The sequence below is a fragment of the Salvelinus alpinus genome, chromosome 5, assembly GCF_045679555.1.
Source record: "Salvelinus alpinus chromosome 5, SLU_Salpinus.1, whole genome shotgun sequence".
NCBI lineage: Eukaryota > Metazoa > Chordata > Actinopteri > Salmoniformes > Salmonidae > Salvelinus > Salvelinus alpinus.
This window is the reverse complement of record NC_092090.1, coordinates 15503893-15529425: the sequence shown is the minus strand read 5'-3', so window position 1 is coordinate 15529425 and position 25533 is coordinate 15503893. Positions and strand designations below refer to the sequence as shown.

Genomic DNA, 25533 nt, shown 5'->3' with positions numbered 1-25533 from the left:
CAAGTCTAGGTCCAAGAGGCTCTTAAACAGCTTCTACCCCAAAGCCATAAGACTCCTGAACATCTAGTCAAATGGCTACCCAGACTATTCACATTGCCCGCCTGCCCCCCCTCCCCACACCACTGCCACTCTCTGTTGTCATCTATGCATAGTCACTTTAATTATCTCTACCTATATGTACATACTACCTCAAATAACCGGTGCCCTTGCATATTGACTCTGTACCGGCACCCCCCTGTATATATTGTTATTTTTTACTACTCCTCTTTAATTACTTGTTACTTTTATCCGTATTTTTGAAACTGCACTGTCGGTTAGGGGCTCGTAAGGACGCATTTCACTGTAAGGTCTACACCTGTTGTATTTGGCGCATGTGACTAATACAATTTGCTTTGAAACCCGGGTTTATTTGGCATTTCAGAAAGCCCACAGTGACCAACATATTTAGTAACAATTACACCGACAAAGTATTTTGGAGGACTATGCAGATAGTCTACAAGGCCTTGATGAAAACAGCAACAATGTGGCTAGACATTGTGGTTGGAGTTAAATAGGGTTTGAGTAATGTGATGGAGTAGTGGTTTAACATAGAGTAAATTGTGGTTGGAGCATGAAGAGTCTGGTGATAAATGACAGCAAGAGAGAGAGGGTCTTCCAAATGCCTACTCATGGTCTGTTTCTAATACAGAACAAGCCTTTATTCTATACAATTCCAAGGTCAACTAACCTGAAACTATTGACCTACTTTCAATAGTTGTGACAAGAGCAGTGTTTTTTCCTGAAGAAACACTTCCATATGATTTTCCCTATTTGTTTCTCAAAGTATTTGCACATTATTTTGTCGTTTTTTAAATTAGCTCCACCAAATGGCGAATGCTAACCCACATATAAATTGTACTTGATCGTCCCTCGTTGGACATATTTAAATGTATAGAGCCAAAACCAGCCCAGCCAGACTGAACCCATTTGCTCAGAAATGTAACCCACCTTGCTGACGTAAACAATTCCTCAGCAATTTCCTCAAGTTAACAGTAGGACAGTACACAGCAAGTGTGCTTTAATTAGTATGTTTGAAAAAGCCTATGGGATAACAAGGCAAACAGTCTCAGGTACAGGGCTAAGTCCATGTTGCAAATATGGAGAATGTCTTGGTCTTCCTCCTATGTTGGTTCACCAGTATTACAATGTGAAAACAGAATGGTGTCTATTGGTAAGAGAGCGTTGCCAAGGTACAGTTGCTAAGGTACAGAGGCCCAATGGCAAGAGGAAAAGAAAGGCATTAGGCTAGACTTCACAGCTACCCTTATTGTATTGAGCGGCTGGCATTAACCATTCAGAGTCTAGTTTTTAAATGATGGTAGTGATTTCAGTACCAGGGTGAAATGTGAGGTCCTGACACCTTGCTACCCTGGTTCTTATATCAAGCAATGAGACACAGGTTGTGTCAAGAGTACAGGGTAGAATGGAGCCTCAGTCACCAACAAAATACCAAAGCCTCTCTTTCAAGATGAGCGCAGAACTGGATATATAGCCTACCTTTATGAAGATAATCCTATTTGTAACCAGACTCTTTCAATCTGCAGTAAAATGACTTGCTACAAGGGAAAGGAATGGGGAACAATTCCTCAGGTTGAACAACAGGCTAACCTGTACACTCCCACTTGCATTTCAAGCCTATAAAAGTAGCTTGAGAAACAGGCTGATAAATATAAATGAATGCCAGTGTTTCATTCTGACTCACTCGATTTAACTGACTAATTAGGCTAACCACACGAGCAAATAGCAGGCATGCTTTGGCCACTGGACACAGCACACCCATTAGAATCCAGTATACAGTACAGTATGCAGCGGAGTAGCAGATCTCAGCCAGTCTCAACGAATGCTTAGGATGAGCATTCAAGTGACGCAGGAGGCTTTAAGTGGAAATAACATTTCCAAGGGATTTGGGTATTATTCAATTAGTGGCCAACATAAGGGCTTTTTTTAAAACAACAAGCAGAAACCTAGATGATTTCCAATGTACTATGTAAGTTCTCAAAACCAAACCAGGCTAAAACTAGCCCTGTAAATTGACTGTTCAAAGGCAATCCTCTGGTTTACCCATATTGTAAAAGAACCCCTCATAGTAGAAACCTCTAAAATCATTATTTTTTTCTAACGCAAAGTGGGAAGGCAAAAAGTCAAGATTACTAATGGCAGCCGCAGGTTCGCAGCACACAGACATCAATCTCTCTTTTATCTCCCTGTCTTCTAGAAGCTGCCTCTAGTCCTCTCCCACTGCACTTCTGTGCAAAGAACTTTCCTCCATAAAGAGGAACTCAATGGGGGGGGTTTCACATTCCTACGTTGAAAGCCCTAGCTAAACCTCTTTAAGAGTTGCCTCACCAACAGTACGCACAAATCTACATTTCTTTCAAGCTGAAAATAGTTTTTCCATAAGTGGTCGAGTCATGAATGTCTCCTTGTGGAGGAAGCTTGTCCAACAGTGAGTGGTTTCATAATGCAGTTAACACTTTGAACAAAATGACAAAGTGCTAAATGAGTTAAGGCCTGGGGAAGACACTTTCATGTATTGCACAGCCTAGGTCTAAATTATTGACACACCACAGAATGCACTAAGCCAAACCCTTTGAAAAACAGGCAACAATCCTGAAACACACAGTACAACAAGAGTGACTCTGTAACAGACACTGTGCCAGCTTTAGCTCACAGGCAGAACATTCCAGGCCAGAGGAAAGCCACGTCTGCTCCTCCCCACTGTGTGGGTTTTGTTCTGCTAATCAGACCAAATGCCTCAAGGATTCAAGAACCCTGGAACTGTGTCCGTCTTAATAGAGCAGCCCTTCCAGCCAGCCTCTCCCTGTCATTCCACCAGCCCCACGCAGCTGAAGCTGAGCAGACAAACCATTCAGTGTGTAGGGGGTTAAAGACTTCATCCATTCATAACCTAACGTAGCTGGCGTAAAAGAAACGCCTGAACGGAGAGCTCATCCGGTTATTGGCAACTCTGCTAGTGGTGATCCATTCAGGCTGTCCTCCCCCTTCCTTAACCCCAGTTGGTCCTCTACCCCCCTATTTCCCTCACTCCTCTAGCCATCATGTGCCCTCTCTTCCCTCATAACAGCAGAGCCCTTTTTCCTTGTGTAGCTGGCGTATGAATAGATGGATGGTTTATTACTAGACCGCTGACCAACTCCACATCCTCTCCGCCCCTAAGCAGAGAAAATACATCGACTCCAGACCATCAAAATCTCAAATCTTGGCCTTCTCCCTTTTCCCCCCTCTCGTTCTTTGTTTGTTTGTTTCCCTCTGCCCCCACCCGGGCTTTCCTGCTACTCCCGCATTGATAGGCGAAATGAGGCGCGTTGGAAATTTGCTGGCTGACAATGGAAGACAGCTGCTCTCACTGCATAAGTCTTTCATGAGCTGAATTAGCAGCGTGGGCTAGCCTCTCTCCCTTCCCCCCACATGTTTCCCTGACAGCACACTGATCCAGACACACGCACACGCCTAGCCTTGTACAAAGCTTGGGAGACAGAGGAGGGTGGAGAGAGACAAAACATGAAAGGGCTTTGTTTCTCAGAACTGTGATCACTTTTGCAGGACGAGCCAAAGATGTTTTGCGACATTGAAGCCATCCTCCCCATACATTTTCTATAAGGATATTGCTGCTAGGTGTACACAGCGACAGCTCACGTTTTAACTAGAGGTCGACCGATTATGATTTTTCAACGCCGATATTTGAGGACCAAAAAAAGCCCATACCGATTAATCTGCTGATTTTTATAGAGATAGAGATATATATATATATGTAATGAAGACAATTACAACAATACTGAATGAACACTTATTTTAACTTAATATAATACATAAATAAACTCAATTTAGTTTCAAATAATGCAAAAACAGTGTTGGAGAAGAAAGTAAAAGTGCAATATGTTCCATGTAAAAAAGCTAACGTTTAAGTTCATTGCTCAGAACATGAGAAAGCTGGTGGTTCCTTTTTAACATGAGTCTTCAATATTCCCCGTTAAGCAGTTTTAGGTTGTAGTTATTATAGGAATTAGGACTATTTCTCTCTATACCATTTGTATTTCATATACCTTTGACTATTGGATGTTCTAATAGGTACTTTAGTATTGCCAGCCTAATCTCGGGAGTTGATAGGCTTGAAGTCAAACAGCGCAATGCTTGAAGCACAGCGATGAGCTGCTGGCAAACGCAGGAAAGTGGTGTTTGAATGAATGCTTACGAGCCTGCTGCTGCCTACCACCGCTCAGTCAGACTGCTCTATCAAATCATAGACTTAATTAGAATATAACCAACACACAGAAATATGAGCCTTAGGTCATTAATATGGTCAAATCCGGAAACTATCATTTCGAAAACAAAACGTTTATTCTTTCAGTGAAATACGGAACCGTTCCGTATTTTATCGAACGGGCGGCAACCCTAAGACTAAATATTGCTGTTACATTGCACAACCTTCAATGTTATGTCATAATTATGTAAAATTCTGGCAAATTAATTGCGGTCTTTGTTAGGTAGAAATGGTCGTCACACAGTTCGCAATGAGCGAGGCGGCCCAAACTGCTGCATATACCCTGACTCTGCTTGCACAGAACGCAAGAGAAGTGACACAATGTCCCTAGTTTAAAAAAAATTATGTTAGCAGGCAATATTAACTAAATATGCAGGTTAAAAATGTTTTACTTGGGGTGGCGCAGTCCCGGCAGTGCTAGCTGCGCCACCAGAGTCTCTGGGTTCGCGCCCAGGCTCTGTCGCAGCCGGCCGCGACCGGGAGGTCCGTGGGGCGACGCACAATTGGGCTAGCGTCGTCCGGGTTAGGGAGGGTTTGGCCGGTAGGGATATCCTTGTCTCATCGGGCTCCAGCGACTCCTGTGGCGGGCCGCGCAGCGCTAACCAAGGGGGCCAGGTGCACGGTGTTTCCTCCGACACATTGGTGCGGCTGGCTTCTGGGTTGGAGGCGCGCTGTGTTAAGAAGCAGTGCGGCTTGGTTGGGTTGTGCTTCGGAGGACGCGTGGCTTTCGACCTTCGTCTCTCCCGAGCCCGTACGGGAGTTGTAGCGATGAGACAAGATAGTAATTACTAGGGATTGGATACCACGAAAAAATTGGGGAGAAAAGGGGATTAAAAAATAAATAAATACATTTACTAGTGTATTGATTTCAAGAAAGGTGTTGATGTTTATGGTTAGGTACACATTGGTGCAACGACAGTTCTTTTTTCGCAAATGCGCCTGTTAAATCGTCACCCGCTTGGCGAAGTAGGCTGTGATTCGATGAGAAATTAACAGGCACCGCATTGATTATATGCAACACAGGACAAGTTAGATGAACTAGTAATATCATCAACCATGTGTAGTTAACTAGTGATTATGTTAAGATTAATTGTTTTTTATAAGATAAGTTTAATGCTAGCTAGCAATTTACCTTGGCTCCTTGCTGCACTCGTGTAACAGGTGGTCAGCCTGCCACGCAGTCTCCTCGTGGAGTGCAATGTAATCGGCATTACCGATTGTTATGAAAACTTGAAATCGGCCCTAATTAATCAGCCATTCCGATGAATCGGTCGACATCTAGTTTTAACACAAATAGCCTATGGTACCTGAGGAAAACATGAGGGCATTCAAAGACTTCCTCAGCAACTCAAACCATATGAACACAGATCAATTCACAGGCTCATTCACGATTATTATAAGCCTACTCCTCCATTTCCTTTGCTATACATTAATCTAATCTACAATCTAGCCTCCGAGGTGGTACCCAGTTTACCGCTCATTAGGAAAGTAAATAACTGTATGCTTCTGTTAGATATCAGAACATCATGAATTGTGAAATGATCACAATGGACATTGATAGTGACATTATTTCAGCATGAAGGCTCAGGCTACAGTGCTGCCATTCCCAGAAAAGTCTCCTTGTTATCCCAATAGAGGAGGAACAAAATAGCATGTGGCCTCCCAGCACGGTGCAGCGAGGTTTATAGGCTCCTCCACAAGCTTTGTCAAAGTCAACATTTTATTGCGACACCTTCAGGAGCAAATTAAAAACAGGCACATCCCCCTATTGACAAAGACCCCATATGTTACGAAAACTATTTTAAAAAGTAGGTTACAGAACAGGCATTGACAGTTATCTATTTTCAAAAGATCCATGATTAAAATGGTTACAATGATTAGGCCAACAATGGTTAGCTTAAATAGACTGCTCCAAACCGTTCTAGGTTATGAGCAACAGCAAATAGAAGGCAGAACGCACAGAAGGCCTAACACATTTCAACTCTTCTTTAAAGACAATGGTGTTGTCTTTCAGAAATACATCGTAGTCCTTGTGATGACGGTGAGAGTTTGTTTTATTCAATGTAAACCTAGCTGGAAGTAAACGTCTTCTCTTGTGTACAAAAGCAGATCTTTCAGTGCTCTCAGCAGCCTTCAGAAAGGAACAAGAGGGCACAAATCAAGCCCGTGCGTCTCCAGGTCAAGGAGCCTGCTAAATGTCCACAGACACAGTTTACGACCAGCGTGGACTGGGTTCCAATATTAAATATTTCCACACAAGGGTCTCTCAAGGCTCTTGACAAGGATTTCCTGGAACACTGTCCGACAGCACTATAAACTCAGTGGGCCGCAGCTTTCCCATTCCCTGACGAGGCCTCTGGTCTGACCGTGGGGGATGGGGCGGAACCTTGTTCCTGAGGCAGAACCAGCTCTGGGAATGGCTCTGCTACAACTACAGTCACTGTTCTGGCGTGGCTTTAATCCCAGCCACAGTAAAGTGACATTGGACACCAGGAATACGACACCCAGACAAAAAATAGCCCTGAGCTAAGGCTCCTTTTGTAATGGTACATTGAGGCCACTGCACAAACATTTGGTGAGACGTTCTTGGCAGTAATGTAAATTCTCACACCTGTACCATTTTGGAAAAGGACTAGAGAGAACTGTGCTAGCTGACAGCAAACTGAAACGTTTTTGCAAATTGCTGGTTAAATATAGACAACTTGAGGGTAGACAACCGACTGTTAATGAATCATTCACACCATCTAGCCTACAGAACAAAGAAACGCATTTGTATAGGAGGGACTAAGCGGGTGAGTGTAAAGAGAGAGCAGAAGGCTAAGTGGTGGCTATACAGCAGAATATGCCTGGACAGGATTTCACCCGCGTGAGGAGTAGGAATCAGTATTTCCCACTTCATCGTGTTGCCTCATCACCCTACGACAATAGCAACCCCAGATAACAAGGCTTTCTTAAGTGGGGAAAGTTGGAAAGGAAACAAGACCCACTTACCGAAGAAAACTCCTTACGTATACTGCAGAGGAGCCAGTAGCAACATTGACACAAATTCCAGGTTCAAGGCTGCTTTTTGCTGGCATGCCAAAAATGAATCTAGCATAATATTGATGTGAATAGATTATGGCAATTATCTGCAGCAACTGACAGCCTAAAGATTGTGACAAATGTTGGGTCTTTTCCTCAGTATTATGAAAGCTTGTCTGATCTCAATTTATATAAAACACTGAAAGGAAACGTGTTTATGCTTCCCAACAGTTAGAGAAATTCAGAAGAGCCGAGACAAAAGGCATTTAACAGCTTGCCTGCACATGCTCTGAGGAAACAAAGAGGATAATGAATGTGTCCTTTTCATAAAGAGACAAAAGGAAACACATTAAACACTGAATTCAACCGCAACTTCAGGCAAACTCTAGCCTAAATGTTTCTGGATCTGAGAGAAACAGACTAGCTCAACTAAAAAGTTGTCAGAGATCAGCTTACAATCCTTATCTCCTTAACACCATTAAGGGGTCAAAAGTTAACTGACCTAGCCTCAATAATCCAAGGCTATAGCTTTTTCTAAATAGGTGGGCAAAGTAGATTTGCCGTCACTAACCCTCCCTTGTATTGTGTTTAGCCTCACAGCCTTTTACGTTGTTGTGGAGACAGAGGCTAATGACAGACGTGGAAAACAATTAGTGTGGAGTGTTTTTACTGGAGTAGAGAGGGGGGCTCCCTGTGGGAGAGAGTTTCTAACAGATAGAGGCAGCACTAAAGGAATCACAGCAGCACTGACTGAGTCCACTGCTGCAAAACGCCTCCCTTCATCTGTTCCTCACACACACGTATCTAAACACGCAGGTTCTCTCAACAGTAGGTTGTCAAATCAACTGAAAATAGGCATGTAGGGCCAACAAGCTTTGTTTTCAATGAAATTGAAGCCGGGCAATGGTGGAGGCCAACCACAGGCAAAGAGCTAAGGCGAGCCAGGGGAAGGAGTGTATTTTTTCACTTTCCACATTGGATTTTCTATTATGCTAATGAATTATACCACAGACAGATGGCTGTCAGGAACCTAGTGAACAGAATAACACCTTGAGGAATGAGAAATCAAGGTTGCTAATACCAGGAAAAGCAATTCAAGCATGGATAGTTACCACCAATGCAAAGAAAATACCATTGATTCAACATAGTAAAACTATGATACACATTTCCAAGCATTAGGATATTCAATCATTCTTGCCTTCAAAGCATTTAACAAGATAACAATTTGACTGTGCGATTCCCATTACCTACAGAGGCCTCTCACGACAGCCTGAATGGGGGCTCTTCATTTGCGGCAATCACATGGAACATACAAGCCTGCTGATCAAGAGGAATCACTTCTCCACACTCGCTTGAGGCGACAACAGAGCACTGCGCTGCACGCCTCTTTATCGGATGCTTTCTCTGCTCTGAAATGAGGGCAAAAAGAATCAGTCCCTGTGCGCTCCACGGGGCGAAGTGTAGTCATTTAACATTTGACTCATGAGTAGACTTAGGCTGCATTTCATAATGCTCAGTTTGAACCCAGACTGATATTGGTGAGGAAGCAGTTGAAAAGGAACACGTCGAGGCTGGACGCTGAAAAGAATGCTTCGTCATAGTGCTAGGGCCAAAACATGGAGGCCCTCCCGAGTGGCGCAGCGGTCTAAGGGACTGGATCGCAGTGCTCAGGCGCCACTACAGCATCGGGTTCGATCCCAGGCTGTGTCACAGCCGGCCGTGGCCAGAAGCTCTATAGGGCCGCTCACAATTGGGTTTGGCCGGGGGGGAATTTCCTTGGTTCATTTTACTCTAGCGGCTGCAAGCTGACCTCGGACGTCAGTTGGACGGTGTTTCCTCGGACACATTGACACTCCCCTCTGGCTTCTGGGTTAAGCGAGCAGTGCGGCTTGGCAGGTCGTGTTTCGCAGGACACATGGCTCTCGACCTTCGCCTCTCCCGAGTCCGTTGTGGAGTTGCAGCGGCAATGAGACAAGATCGTAACTACCAATTGGATATCACAGAATTGGGAAGAAAAGGGTGGTAAAATATCTATAAAAAAATAACTGATTGAAATGAACAGGTCGACATGGAGTAGATCTCAGCTACATTTCATAATGCTTTGTTCAGCAGTTCAAACGGAACACGTCTAGGCTAGACGACTAACAGCTGAAAAGAAAGCACCGTCATGGTGCTAGGGCTGAAACAATGTGTCTTCATGGCAAGGTGCCTCAGCAGGACCAAGCAAGTTAACATTCCAGGTAGGATTCGGCTGAACAGATTGGGGAAATACAGGTTTTCCCCAATCCCTGCTTGCTGTGTCGCCTTGTTTTTCCACATAAAAATGTAAATGGAAGAATATTAAGTTCTGTGTTTAGGACTACACATCAGGTCTCTTGTTGGAATTGGGCTAACCAGCATATATGAACAAGTATAGCCTACCCTCGTCTACGCAATTGACACTCCCCTCAAATCCAGTCATCCCTCCCTCCTCGTCCAGAGTCCTCAAAGCCTTGATGTTATTTAAAAGGAATGAGCTGTAACACAATAGCACCAGTAAGTCAGAGGCAAGAAAAGGAAATAAAGTTGTCATGAGACTCCTTTCTCCCCTAACTGCACATCAGCGACTACACAGTGGTGACCAGGCTCTTTCACTCTCAAGCACAGACCCTGTTTTCCTCCTTCCTCTTTTGAACTGACATTGCTAATGTAATTTTCCATAAGAGCTGCTCCATTCGTCAAGGCCAGCATCACATCGAGGCAGCTGACGAACGCCTGGCTCCTCCAGGCTTGTATAATGAGTGAGCGAGAGAGAGCAAGAGAGAGAGAGGGGGGGGGGGGCAGTGCTGTAGTTAAGGGAGCAGAGATGTTTTATTCCAGAAACAAGAGCCAATGCTTTAGGAGCTCTGTCCGAAGATGGAGACAGTGCCAGCACAGTCACACACTCAGAGGATAAGAGCATGAGTTAGTAAGTCATCATTCAATTAAAAAAAATAATGTATTTGAGATGATGAATAACAAAATCACACCCAAAATCACACCCAGTGACTGTCAAATGTCTAGAAGGCAGAGCACGTGCCTCGTCACGTACAACACCTTTATTAAGCTGCAGCTCAGAACCTCTAACAAGCTACTAACTGGGAACCGTCTGGATGACTTAACATGCTATTCAAATATCTTATTGACTTGTACTATAGATACTGTTCACAGTTTTGGCAAATGTGACTTGAACTCTGGAACACCCATGGCATGGAGATGAGACATGTTGGACAACATTGATAAAGATTAGGTTAATTTTAGCATTTGAACAACATTGAATATGCCATATTTTTGGGGCGGCAGATAGCCTAGTGGTTAGAGCGTTGGGCCAGTAACCGAAAGGTTGCTGGATCGAATCCCCGAGCTGACCAGGTCAAAATCTGTCGTTCTGCCCAATGAACAAGGCAGTTAATCCACTGTCCAGATGCTAGGCCGTCATTGTAAATAAGGATTTGTTATTAACTGACTTGCCTAGTTAAATAAAAGGTTAAAAAAATATTTTTTAAATGTCAATGTCATAAAACATAATGTGTTGAGGCCTCAGTTTAAACGTAGGCCTTTAGCTTACGAATCTAGAACGTGGCATGGGACAACTTCCATCGGGTCTCAAGGAATCAGATATGAATTCAGTGAAACACTAATCGGCAACCGTTTTCTGGAGACCCTGATGAGTCTAAGAACCCAGTGCTGAGTATGACCCTTTGTTCAAGGTCGTCAACCAATCCATGCCGAGCTCATTGGGTTGCCCGAGTACTTTCTGATTGCTAAGCCTTTTGTCCTTAGATTTCCTTCCCTGTTTGAGTTATCTGAGGAGACTTCACAGCTTTGCATTCCTGACAGAGGGAAACTTGCTTCTTCGAAGGCCCTTCCCCCCCACTTCACTTTCAGAGCAGCAGCGAAAGTGAGGGCGTGCTCTGCCACCCCCTCCCCCACCCACCAGGCATTGCCGGGGCTTGTGGGATTAAGAATGGAACACGACGACAGACAAAACAATCCCCAGCACCTCCCTCCACTGCTGGTACTAACAGAGCATGAAAAGGCTGTTTCTGAGCACACAATAGACACACTGATAGACCAGCTCAATGAGGAGACAGGATAAGTGCTGGTAAATAGTTAAGCAACTGTTCATGAGTTTCTTGCATGACAATGTCTATGTTTGAAAAGAGGAAAACTAGCGTTGCCATCAGCAATCAACTAACTAGTCAGCAAGCTAATTGATTCATTTTGAAAAACAAATACCCTGTGTAGAACATGTTATGATATTTATGTAGTTTAATAACCACAGACACAATTGTAATAATAATGAACTGTAGCCAAGCAATTTAAAGTTCTTCCAGGCTTTTCCTGTTTAACGAAAGGCAAGATATTTCAGGAAAGCCAACATGACCAGATTGTCCTGACTGATACTCACAACTGATGTGAAATGAGGGCAACGTCTTCAATTAGACAAAACTAAAGTGGTGAGAAACAGCAGGCACATCTCCAAACGCCTGACAAGGCTACATCATGTTCCAATAAAGATCAAAGTTAAAATATAGTTCAACCAAAAACCACATCTCAAATGGAATGAAATCTGAACCTACAGCTTGGCAAAGGTTTGGAAATTGGTCTTGCATAGTGATACACATTCAGCTGAAACATTCCAAGCAATAATTTGTTTAATAGCACTCTTACCTTTTCATTTTTCACTTTCTTTAATGTTCTGCATTCTATATTGTCCAGCTCCTGCGGTTCAGTTTTAATTGTCAATGCTGGAACTATCCCAACAGACTCAAGTGCAATATTTCCCAGCTGATCGTCCCCTACCAAGTCTGTAGATTGTGTGTTCTCAAAGGGGGCACTACGGTTAACCCCCAAAGCTACTTGAGAAACCACCTCCTTTTCAGTGGCAGCTATTACCACCACTGGCACTCCCTCGCTTTTCTCCTTCTTACTTTTCCCACTTGCCCCTTCCTTGTCTTTTTTACCACTGCTCCGAGAGACTTTGCCACCCTTCTCCATTCCTTTGCCAGTAGTGGAATTGTTGCTAGTGGCTCCTGCAGTAGCACCAGTGTTGGTTGGTTCCCCTTGGGTTCGCATCTGCCCTTCTTTCTTGGCCCCATCTCCAGCTGAGACCTTGCTACTATTGTCTTTTGAGTTTTTGCTGCGTTTGGATTTAGATTTACTCTCCTTGCCTTGAGGGCCAGGTACAGGACTAACAAATCGGATGTTGTCAGGCAAAGCTGCAACAGCACTGGGCGGAGCCGTCATACCCCCGCCGTCCTTGGTTCCAGACATCTCAAGTTTGTCCTTTTCTAAGTCAGCGTCTAGGTCGATAATCAGATTTCCTACACCGATGTCCCACTCATCACCGCTGTCGTAAGTGTCCACCGCATTCGAGTCCACACCTTTCCCGCCTGCAGTGCCACTACTTAAGGACATTTTAGTGCCAACGGCCCAGGTTTGCCTCAATGAGGTCCGCCACCTTCTCTGACTGCTGGGGGACTGGGTTGAGAGAATCCTTAGGGTCTAGGTATCCCCTTCCTATTTACCCACATTTTGCCCTGGGGGGGAAAAAAGAGAAAAATAGTTACATCTATCCAATACAGTAGGTAATGCTCAGCCAACCAATGACATAAAACAAAAAGGGCTGAGCAGCACCACAGAAGACAACAAAAACTTCACTCTGTCCAGCTTGCAAACAACTACTGAAACAAAAGCTACAGAGTCAGGGAACATTGGATAAAACATTTTTATTTTTAAATGGACAGAGGGCTATTGCAAATTCTAATGACGAGAAAATATAACATTTCAGTGCAGCCCTCCAGACCTCTATGAAGACTGAGTGCAGACCACAAGGCAAAACATTTAAGCACATGTCCTCCATTCATGCAACTGACATAGGCCTACAGCTTTTTATTATTTCACCTTTATTTAACCAGGTAGGCCAGTTGAGAACAAGTTCTCATTTACAACTGCAACCTGGCCAAGATAAAGCAAAGCAGTGCGACAAAAACAACACAGATTTACACATAAACAAACGTACAGTCAATAACACAATAGAAAAAGCTATGTACCGTGTGTGCAAATGTAGAAGAGCAGGGAGGAAAGGCAATAAATAGGCCATAGAGGCGAAATAATTCAAATTTAGCATTAACACTGGAGTGATAGATGTGCAGATGATGATGTGCAAGTAGAGATACTGGGGTGCAAAAGAGCAAGAGGATAAATAACAATATGGGGATGAGGTAGTTGGGTGTGCTATTTACAGATCGGCTGTGTACAGGTACAGTGATCGGTAAGCTGCTCTGACAGCTGATGGTTAAAGTTAGAGGCTTGATCTAACACTACACACAACTGACACAGGCCTACAGCTTGATCTAACACTACACACAACTGACACAGGCCTACAGCTTGATCTAACACTACACACAACTGACACAGGCCTACAGCTTGATCTAACATTATTTGGATTAGGAAGGCTTGTGATGTCTTTACTAGCAAGAAAAACAAAACAACGACATGCCATTACATTGGGACCTATTCAATCAAACTGGTAATCAAGATGGTCGGGGGTAAGGAAAAGAAAGATTCAACTAGTCCTGCAAGTAAGTAAATAGGTGTCAAATAGGCTTATTTATCCTGGAGCCACAGTTCTCTTTACCCAGTAGTAGAGACATTGTTTTCTTGATTAAATACAACCAAATGCTTGTAGCAAAAGATGCATTTTGTTAACCAAATGTGACTAAACAAGGACAATGATCCATCCTTTAACACTACATTATCTAAAAGCTGCCCAGACTCCACCATAATCCCAAAGGTGCTACAGCGTTGCACAGAAATCCTGATCTCCATAACCATTTCCCACAGTCACCATGGCAACCCTGGGAAACGTAAATCCTGATTGACGGCCAACCGTGGCCCCACTGTTCTGAGTGACTGGCTCATTCCACAAGGACTGCTGATAATGTCACTGGTGACGGATGAAGACTAACTGGCCTCACTACTCACCCTCACAGGGTTAACATAGCCATACTCTGTCAAGTGGACACTGACAACCTCTGCATCAACAGGGCAGCTTAAGAAAACACTTGAATGATGCCAGAGGAAAGGCACAGCCCAACACCATAATGTAGGCTAAATAAAGCGCTGTTAAACGGCATGCCTTACACAAACGCATTGTGATCATGTTAGCACTTAGCTTCATATAGCCTAGGTCTAGGCCTACCATTTCTTCAAATACAGTCTACTGCACCAGATGTGAAGGCTTTCTCCAACATGGCCTCTGTATTTGTAATTCACTTATAAATGGATGGATAAATATATATATACACATGCCTGCTCAGCTCTAACATGCTGACCACACTGCTTGCGTCACCTGCGTTGCAAAATATATTTACACATACATGTTATTCAATCATAGCTTGCGCGAGTCAACGAACATCTATGTAGCCAGGTGCTAAAATAGAATTTGGTTCTATTTGTGATGCTCGACGAGCTGCAAGTCCCACCTCTCTATTTCAGGTAAAATAACAACCTAATGTTAATATCCCAGGACAAATTAGCTAGCAACAGCAAGCCAAGCTAGCTAAATTACCATAAATGTTGAATGGTTTCGACCTGTCCCCAAATTAATATAATTGGTTCAGAGTTTGTTTTGATATTTCAACCTGCGTGTCCTGATCGCGTCTGGTGTGGGGGGACAAAATCAAATGTGCGCGATGGCGGGCGAGCGGACGGTCTGGTCAGCATGTAACAGACAATAACTCCCTCCAGCCCAAACACGTGGTCCTTTCCACGGACTCCTATAAAAGCTCCACAAGCAGCGGATTTTAGCATGTCTGTGCTACTGCTGCCCTTTCAGGGGCTTTAAACAACTTCCAGAAACTCATTTATCATTCTCCTCCACGTCGCTGAGCATCGGGCTGGCAGGGTTGAACAGGAGCAGAGTGGAAGACACTGCCTCCTGTCTGAGCATCGTGACCCCTCTGCCCCTGCAGCACCCCTCCCTCCAACACAAACCAGTAAATAATTAACACTCACATCTGCACTGCTCGTCTCCCCCTGTGATAAGGAACGTGCAGGGGCAAATAAACCCAGCACAAAAGACTCTTCAGAGGGGGTCTGTGGAGATGAGATCAATACCGCCTCAGAGGCCTGAATTCTGATGATTCTCTTTGTGCTGCACACTGCCACTGACAAAAACACAGGGCCAAACAGTGTACACAACAGGACTTCAGCCAACCTGTTTGTGGAGAGAAAAGGCTCCTGCCTCTGATAGCTGGCCAAAACCTTTCATTTTCTAATTCCTCTGTCGCTGAGATGTAATTTAGGATCTGAAATTAAATGAAAGGAATCTGCACCATTTGGAAGGTCATTGCTGTGAAACGTTTGAATTGCTGCTCTCAGAAAGCGTGCTCAGCAGGCTCCTGCTTGTGTGAGGGAGGACAGCCATGATAAAATCTATTGCATCTTTTCCCCTACTTGAGCAGACAAAGCCTTGTGGATCTTCTGATTGGAAACACCTTTTCTTTTTTTTTTATTCAGTTGGCCACTTTCTCCAATGACTTCCGACCAGTGGAGGCTGTTGAGGGGAGGACGGCTCATAATAATGGCTGGAACAGAATGAATGAAATGGCATCAAACACATGGAAACCATTCCACATATTCTGCTCCAGCCATTACCACGAGTCCGTCCTCCCCAATTAAGGTGCCACCAACCTCCTGTGCTCCAGACGCACTCTCAGCGTCTGCATTAGCTGCTCTGACATCAGCTGTTCTGCTTTTGACACAATTGCACTCGCAGGCTTGTCCCTGCTGACCTAATGGAGATGGGAGGAAAGGGAGCAGGAGGCGTCCACATTATTCAGCTCTCAGGCTTGTCCCTGCTGACCTAACGGAGATGGGAGGAAAGGAAGCAGGAGGCCACATTATTCAGCTCTCAGGCTTGTCCCTGCTGACCTAATGGAGATGGGAGGAAAGGAAGCAGGAGGCCACATTATTCAGCTCTCAGGCTTGTCCCTGCTGACCTAATGGAGATGGGAGGAAAGGAAGCAGGAGGCGTCCACATTATTCAGCTCTCAGGCTTGTCCCTGCTGACCTAATGGAGATGGGAGGAAAGGAAGCAGGAGGCGTCCACATTATTCAGCTCTCAGGCTTGTCCCTGCTGACCTAATGGAGATGGGAGGAAAGGAAGCAGGAGGCCTCCACATTATTCAGCTCTCAGGCTTGTCCCTGCTGACCTAATGGAGGTGGGAGGAAAGGAAGTAGGAGGCGTCCACATTATTCAGCTCTCAGGCTTGTCCCTGCTGACCTAACGGAGATGGAGGAAAGGAAGCAGGAGGCCTCCACATTATTCAGCTCTCAGGCTTGTCCCTGCTGACCTAATGGAGATGGGAGGAAAGGAAGCAGGAGGCGTCCACATTATTCAGCTCTCAGGCTTGTCCCTGCTGACCTAACGGAGATGGAGGAAAGGAAGCAGGAGGCCTCCACATTATTCAGCTCTCAGGCTTGTCCCTGCTGACCTAATGGAGATGGAAGAAAGGAAGCGTCCACATTATTCAGCTCTCAGGCTTGTCCCTGCTGACCTAATGGAGATGGAGGAAAGGAAGCAGGAGGTGTCCACATTATTCAGCTCTCAGGCTTGTCCCTGCTGACCTAACGGAGATGGAGGAAAGGAAGCAGGAGGCCACATTATTCAGCTCTCAGGCTTGTCCCTGCTGACCTAATGGAGGTGGGAGGAAAGGAAGCAGGAGGCGTCCACATTATTCAGCTCTCCTTAACGGTAGACTCCCAAATGGGCGCTTTCATGGCAGCCTAACAACTCAACAGGCTTCAGTAAGGGCCGATTCACAGCAACCTCCACCTGGAAGTGTGGTAAAACAGGTAAACTGCCATATGATGAGCCTACATGGAAGTGTAGTAAAACTGGTATACTGCCATATGATGAGCCTACATGGAAGTGTAGTAAAACAGGTAAACTGCCATATGATGAGCCTACATGGAAGTGTGGTAAAACAGGTAAACTGCCATATGATGAGCCTACATGGAACTGTGGTAAAACTGGTAAACTGCCATATGATGAATCTACATGGAAGTGTAGTAAAACTGGTAAACTGCCATATGATGAGCCTACGTGGAAGTGTAGTAAAACTGGTAAACTGCCATATGATGAGCCTACATGGAAGTGTGGTAAAACTGGTAAACTGCCATATGATGAATCTACATGGAAGTGTAGTAAAACTGGTAAACTGCCATATGATGAGCCTACATGGAAGTGTAGTAAAACAGGTAAACTGCCATATGATGAGCCTACATGGAAGTGTAGTAAAACAGGTAAACTGCCATATGATGAGCCTACATGGAAGTGTGGTAAAACAAGTAAACTGCCATATGATGAGCCTACATGGAAGTGTGGTAAAACAGGTAAACTGCCATATGATGAGCCTACATGGAAGTGTAGTAAAACAGGTAAACTGCCATATGATGAGCCTACATGGAAGTGTAGTAAAACAGGTAAACTGCCATATGATGAGCCTACATGGAAGTGTAGTAAAACAAGTAAACTGCCATATGATGAGCCTACATGGAAGTGTGGTAAAACAGGTAAACTGCCATATGATGAGCCTACATGGAAGTGTGGTAAAACAGGTAAACTGCCATATGATGAGCCTACGTGGAAGTGTAGTAAAACGGGGGGGGGGGGGGTTACAGCTGTGGCGTTTGGCTGGCTAAACAGTGGTGTGGTCTAAATCATCCGACACCTTCATAAAAGAGGGGTTGTAGCTCTATTTGCGGTTGACCTACTGTACTGCCCTTCGCCAGAACTGCAGAGCAAGCCTTTTGAAAAGACCCACAGAGGAAACGTCCCAGTGAGCGGCCTGTTGACCGAAGGCATGAGGCTATGTACCTCCCTCGGTGCTTGTCTTTTTCTCAGAGATCCAATTTCCCCCAGCAATCCATCAGACACCCATGTCAGGGTGGGGATTATATCTGGCCTGCACAAAGACACACACCTCTTTACAGAAAGGATTTGTCCATGTTCTATTATTTGCACACAGAATGTACCAACTCTACAAGAGTTACCTTTAAAATGAAGCTGTTGTTCTACTTACCCAGAGTCAGATGAACTTGTGGATATCATTTTATGTCTATGCATGCAGTATGAAGGAAGTTGGAGGTAGTTTCACAAGCCAGTGCTAACTAGCGTTAGCGCAATGACTGGAAGTCTATAAGTACGCTAGTGTATGCTACTTTACCTGTTGACTTCCAGTTATTGCGCTAACGCTAGTTAATTGGCGAAACAGCCTCTAAACCTCCTTCATAGTGCACACAGACATATAAATAGTATCCACAAGTTCATCGACTGCGTAAGTAGAATAATTGAAGTATCCCTTTAATTAAAATGAGCTGATATAGGCTAGTTTCTCCATCCTAATGTTAGAGGGTACCATCTGTGCAGACACTAGGGACTAGAACACGTAGCCCAGGCTAATCAGTCATGGATAACCAGACACCAACAGAACCTGAACAGAATCAGTGACAAGCAACACCGCTAGACTCATTCAGCCCTTCTCTCCTAACCCTGTCTTATTGGAATGGATGGGATGTTAAAGCTACACACCCGGTTCTTAGTTAGCAGAACACCACTCCCAGTTTCAGTGAACAGCTCCAGGGTAAGAGTTTCTCAACAACACATTGGCTGTTTGAGTGCCATGAAATAAAGGGAGGTTTTTCTCACCACACAACACCAGTGTGCAAAAAGTCACAGGGTTACGATGCAGAGAAAGCTGACAGTCGTCGGCAGATTAAAAATATATTCTGTGGCACCTGCCAAGACCTTCCCAATAATTTACTGCGGCAGAGTAATAACCCAATAAAACCTCAATTGAATAGTGCAGAACCTGGCACAGGAGCAATTTTTCCCTGCCTCCTGGTATAAGACAGGTCCCCGTCCAGAGAGCCAAACAGTAACCTCCATGTAATTGGATTGTGTGCTTGGAGCTGGTTACCAAAATAGAACTGCACAGGGAACTCCAGGTGATGGGAATCAGGAGCCTGCGGGTCAGCCAGCTTCCATATCAGCTAATGTCAACCTGGGGAGAACAAGCTCCCATTCACAGTGGGACTTCCATTTCCTGTGGCATGCAACAGAGCTCATTAAAAAGTCCAGTCTGTCCACTACTGGTTTATGTGTCTGCAAGGCAGCAATGGTTACTGCTATATTGACATACAATACTGCCAGTATTAACTTGCTACTGCCTTTCTGCCGCGTAGCTGGGAAGCCCTACATCAATACGACAATAGTAATGCTCAGCTGCCACATCCCAATCTGACACATTTAATCTGATTCAACTGTAGCATGTAGACTAACCACACTCCCATCTTGTGTGTGAAGTGTCTACAGTGCTTTGAAAACATCCCCATTGCTCAGACGGTGGTGAAGTACACAGTCTAAAACCTAAGCGGTGAAAACACTTCAAGTAGGCTATTTCCTGTAGATTTTATCTAGTCCCAGAGTACATATAAACAAAGCAATATAATTTTGTGAGCGATGTTATGAAAAGTAATCTTTTCCATTGCCGGTTCTGTGTGTGGAAAAAGAACTAAAGCCAGACACCGCTGAACATTATCAAGCAATGCAGTGTCTTTTCAGCAGCACATGAGCCAAAAGGGGAGAATCAATATACTGGTTAACAACAGTGTAATGGACGGTGCCGACCCATGGCCAGCTGCCTCATAATGTAACCCATCACTCACAATCAATCAAGTGGCTCCATGATGCTGCATAATAAAGAAGATTCTGTACTTTTATTTTCAATTCTGCCACTCTGGCTATGCTCGGGAGATAATGTACTGCCACTATGGCTGGGCTCGGAAGATAATGTACTGCCACTATGGCTGGGCTCGGGAGATAATGTACTACCACTCTGGCTGGGCTCGGGAGATAATGTACTGCCACTCTGGCTGGGCTCGGGAGATAATGTACTGCCACTCTGGCTGGGCTCGGGAGATAATGTACTGCCACTATGGCTGGGCTCGGGAGATAATGTACTGCCACTATGGCTGGGCTCGGGAGATAATGTACTGCCACTATGGCTGGGCTCGGGAGATAATGTACTGCCACTATGGCTGGGCTCGGGAGATAATGTACTGCCACTATGGCTGGGCTCAGGAGATAATGTACTGCCACTATGGCTGGGCTCGGGAGGTAATGTACTGCCACTATGGCTGGGCTCGGGAGGTAATGTACTGCCACTATGGCTGGGCTCGGGAGATTATGTACTGCCACTATGGCTGGGCTCGGGAGATAATGTACTGCCACTATGGCTGGGCTCGGGAGATTATGTACTGCCACTATGGCTGGGCTCGGGAGGTAATGTACTGCCACTATGGCTGGGCTCGGGAGATTATGTACTGCCACTATGGCTGGGCTCGGGAGGTAATGTACTGCCACTATGGCTGGGCTCGGGAGATTATGTACTGCCACTATGGCTGGGCTCGGGAGATAATGTACTGCCACTATGGCTGGGCTCGGGAGATTATGTACTGCCACTATGGCTGGGCTCGGGAGATAATGTACTGCCACTATGGCTGGGCTCGGGAGGTAATGTACTGCCACTATGGCTGGGCTCGGGAGATTATGTACTGCCACTATGGCTGGGCTCGGGAGATAATGTACTTGAGTCAAGTAACGTTTGTCATCACACCTCCAGTCCAAGGGGAAAATGCTTCAGTAAATTGAGTGAAGGCCTTCTGGCTAATGGACCTGAAGAGAAATTGTCTTGGCCCTCATGTCACTGATTTCTTCCAGGCAGTTGATACAGTAGGGTGTGGGGGTGGGGTGGAAGGGAGGACCCTTCTTCAGAGGCTGACAAGTTGGCAGAAACAAGAGCAACTCCATTAATAGGCTCAGCAGTGCCATTCAGACATGATTCCTCCATAACAGCAGGCAATCTCAGAGAACTCCCCAGACACAGGGAGACATTACTGCACCTCAGCCTTCTGCTTCCCTCACTCTCCCGCTCTGTATGGTCCCTTCCCCCTCTCTCTCCCTTCGTATGGTCTCTTCTTTCCTTCCCCCTCTTTCCCTTCGTATGGTCCCTTCTTTCCTTCCCCCTCTCTTTCCCTTCGTATGGTCTCTTCTTTCCTTCCCCCTCTCTCTCCCTTCGTATGGTCTCTTCTTTCCTTCCCCCTCTCTTTCCCTTCGTATGGTCTCTTCTTTCCTTCCCCCTCTCTCCCTTCGTATGGTCTCTTCTTTCCTTCCCCCTCTCTCCCTTCGTATGGTCTCTTCTTTCCTTCCCCCTCTCTCCCTTCGTATGGTCTCTTCTTTCCTTCCCCCTCTCTCTCGCTTCTTTCCTTCCCCCTCTCTCTCGCTTCTTTCCTTCCCCCTCTCTCTCCCTTCATATGGTCTCTTCTTTCCTTCCCCCTCTCTCCCTTCGTATGGTCTCTTCTTTCCTTCCCCCTCTCTTTCCCTTCATATGGTCCCTTCTGTCTCTCTCCTTCCATATGGTCTCTTCTTTCCTTACCTCTGAATTTCTCAATCCTTCCTTCTGGTCTACTTTCAGACAAAATTACTTTCAAGGAAAACTCCCAGTTGATCTTTGCAGATGGTGTAAGGAATGTAAAGACATACAAGCACGCTGTTGCAGCTGTTAAACGATGTAGGCCAAATGCATCAGCACTAAACCTGCACTGAATCAAACCTAACTAACTGACTTCAGATCCCCAAGTCAGACTGAAATGTGAGCAGCATGATCAGTGTTTCTCCTATATTTAATTTAGTAAAAGGGTGCACAGCTAAATAATTGTTAGCTAAAATCTTGTAAGCTAGGACATTTTAAATTGAATGTACTATTGTCTGAATGTAATTGTGATTTCGGCATAATTCAGTCTTGTCGACAGCGAGCACGAACAAAATCAATCAAATCCAGTAACGTCATTAAAATCAAGAGATTAAATTCAACTGAGTCTCAAAGGATTTTTGGAGTAGAATGTCCTTTAAAACAGTAACCAGAAGTGACCTTCTCACAGTCATGGACTCTCCCAGTAATACCCCACACACCAATTGTGAAAATTAAGCTTGTTCTGAACTTGAACCTTATCCAGGTCGATGGATAAGTCGACTCATGCTGCTTTTCAAGACCAATTTCTCGCCGCCCCAAACTTTACTGTGAGTTGGCCAACAGAACAAGTTTCCCATCAAAGAGCTTTGGGACTTCAGAAACACTACCTAACCCAAAGAAAAAAATAATAACCCTGTGTAGCAGAAACTCAGACAACTGAATAGTTAGCCTATCACCAGAGTTTCACTGCCTAAGGCCACTTTCTATGAAGACATGTTAATACACATTGTATGCAGAACATAGGTTAGGGCCTACATGAGATTATTACAGTCTAAGCAAGACTACTTTTCCTAATAAATTGTCATGGCTGAAATACGCTACACATTGACAAAAAACATGTGAGGCCGGAACTAACCAATTGGCAATAATCAATAGGATAACATACCTCAATATAAGTGAAGTAACTAAGTGGAGTAAGTTAAATGGAGTCAAGTAGGCCTACATCAAGCACCATCTGCTCCTGGAGGACAGCATTACCCTAGACCATTTCATATTTCCAAACTACAACAAAAACACAGTAAGGAATACCAACTGCTCATAAAAGCAATCTCTAGGTCTATTCCATCACATCAACCTGGATGATTCTTCCTGGTACAAGGTATCTGACCTTCATTTTACACCCAAACAAACTGCATTACTTGCCAATGCGGAATTAGAGGAATTCAAGCAAAGAGATCCTTCACTTAGTTGACAGGCCTCCTCATGTTCCATGTGTTAGCATACCCTTTTAACAGCTGGCCAAACAGCTTATCGCTAACAGCTCTAATCATGAGAGAGAAGACATTTTCATAAAGGGAAACCTCCAATGCAATCTTGGCATGAAAATGAAAAACACATGCCTGCCTGACTACAAGAGCCTATTTCTGAAACCAAAAAGCTCTGCGTAAAAGGCTACTTGAGGTAGCCTAAGTCAAATATTTGCCTACCTCAAATAAAACCCACTGAAACATAATAACAATAATTGATCTGATTGGGTTTGAACACAACCAAATGATAACATGTACGGATGGGAATTGCCAGGGATCTCACGGTACGATATTATCACCATACTTAGAATCGCACTACCATATCGGCGCCTAAGTATTGTGATTCAATGTTCCAAACATAATGCTCTGCTGAAGAGGAACAGGAGAGAGCATGAGAATTATTTTTTGATAAGTCACGGACATAAAAGTGCTGAAAACATGTCGGCTCACAATTTAAAAAGAAGATGGAGAACAAGCTATAAGATGAAAAATAGCAGAGTTTTGGCACTGGTAGAGCCGACTGGCGCTAACGCTAACTAGATTTTTTTTACAAATCGATATTTTGAGTCAGAATATCGATGTAATATTGTCCCAAATAATATTGCGATATGTAGGTACCTGCGCCAAAACGCCTAACTGTATCGATATACACCACCCCACCATTGTGCATCTGTTACTTGTGTTAGCATTCTGGTAACAGAATTTCCATGGAGGCCGCTAGCTAAATATGCTAAGGAGCGCAAACGAAAATAAACACATTTCAAAGACATACATGTATATCTCTATAAGCTGGATTGCCTAGGTAGGTGCTACAGAATGTAATTTTTGGTGAGTTTGGACACTTAAAAGCGAATGTGAACGAGAGACATTGTCCAAATGAACAAAGTTTTGAAGACTGCTTGTCTGCTCTGAAGCAGCATGTACACACACACACGCGCGTGTCTGGAGTCACAAGGGAAAGGGAATGCCTGCTCTGCTCAGAGGAGAGGAGGGAGGGTCAGACAGGCTGAAAAAGAAGAGGATATCAAGATAGTGGCAGCTGTATGGATAACTCCTCAAAGGGCTTTGACTTCTCAAAGATGACAGAAAGCTTACACAATATGATGCACCATCACCTTATTAAGTCACTTATTTAGATAACTAGCAAGTTAAACCTAGGGGGTCTCTAACACAGAATTCTTTATTTTTCATAAAACGCATAAGAAATCTTGATATATTTTATAAACAGACCTAAAATGCTTCTTATTGTAATTTCTGCTGTCATCAGACTCATTTTGTGCTTCAGTAGAACGGCATTCTATCAGCAGACAGCATTCTGACTGGTGTAGTCTACTTTTCTCTGGTAAAATGCCAGATTAACTTTAAGCATAACATTAGGAAATGTAGCTGGCTGTATTCTTTCTATAATAAACATTAGAAATAGGATGGACATGCATCGTTTTAACAACAACAAAAACTTGATTTTTCATTGTCAGCTCATTTACTAATTCACTGTGGCTACCAGCCAAATAGCGTTGCACTTCTGTTGTCATCTGATAAAAATGAAGCTATTTTCTGCCAAATGTGTTGCACTGATGTATTTTCTGTGAAGGGAAACAAGTTGCACGTCCCTGATCACTATATTTATGCAAAAAAAATACAAAAAAACACTTCTCTTTCAATAGAAAAGCCGACCCGTCAATAGACAGCTTGACTTACCTGCTCCCGCTTACAACATTGTGCTATTTACAAACAAGTGACTGGCTCAACTGTTCTGGGGAATTATGGTAAAAGTTTCATGATGTAAAATAACGTGACAGATAAAGGAGATCACGTTCTTCATTTCATCTATCATATCACACAGGTTGACTGCAGGTATTCACTTCAGTAGCTACAAATATAAAAATGTATTGAAAAACTTCAAAAGAAATAGTTTCAAAGTATTGATGGTATTGAAAAACCATCCCATGGCTATTTCCAAATACCCTGATAGACGTTATATAAAAGACCTAGCCTAACCCATTCAGCATGTTCAACGTTTCAAAAGCTCAGATGGGACAACAACAAAAAACACCTAGTTTCCTAGATGAATTGGATCAAACCCAGCAGACATCTTGAATGATTCCTCTCCAGATTGCATAGTTCAACTTTATTCACAATAGACTTGATGGATTCACTGCATGAACGTTTGTGTGAGTGAGCAGCCAACAAGAGTCCATCTGTAGATCTAGACAACAGTGACTCAAATGTGTGTCAATATTCTGAACTGGGCTGAATCTAGACTCTGGGCCATTCACCAAACATAATTCATTTCCAACAGACTTGAGTCTTGACCAATTCAAGG

General features: G+C 44.2%; 1 protein-coding gene across 4 annotated transcripts in view; it reads right to left on the bottom strand.

Annotated features, from left to right (window-relative positions):
• LOC139575612 (zinc finger protein 609-like) overlaps positions 1 to 25533 on the bottom strand; it is a 102884-nt gene that overhangs the window by 70731 nt on the left and 6620 nt on the right. For 3 of the 4 annotated variants that reach the window (XM_071400753.1, XM_071400756.1, XM_071400754.1), the window contains exon 2: positions 12035 to 12903. The exons of the other annotated variant lie outside the window; for it this stretch is intronic. In XM_071400753.1, the coding sequence (XP_071256854.1) occupies positions 12035 to 12781 (747 nt within the window). In that variant the 5' untranslated portion in view covers positions 12782 to 12903. The remainder of the gene's footprint in view (positions 1 to 12034; positions 12904 to 25533) is intronic. 4 annotated transcript variants of the gene reach the window in all.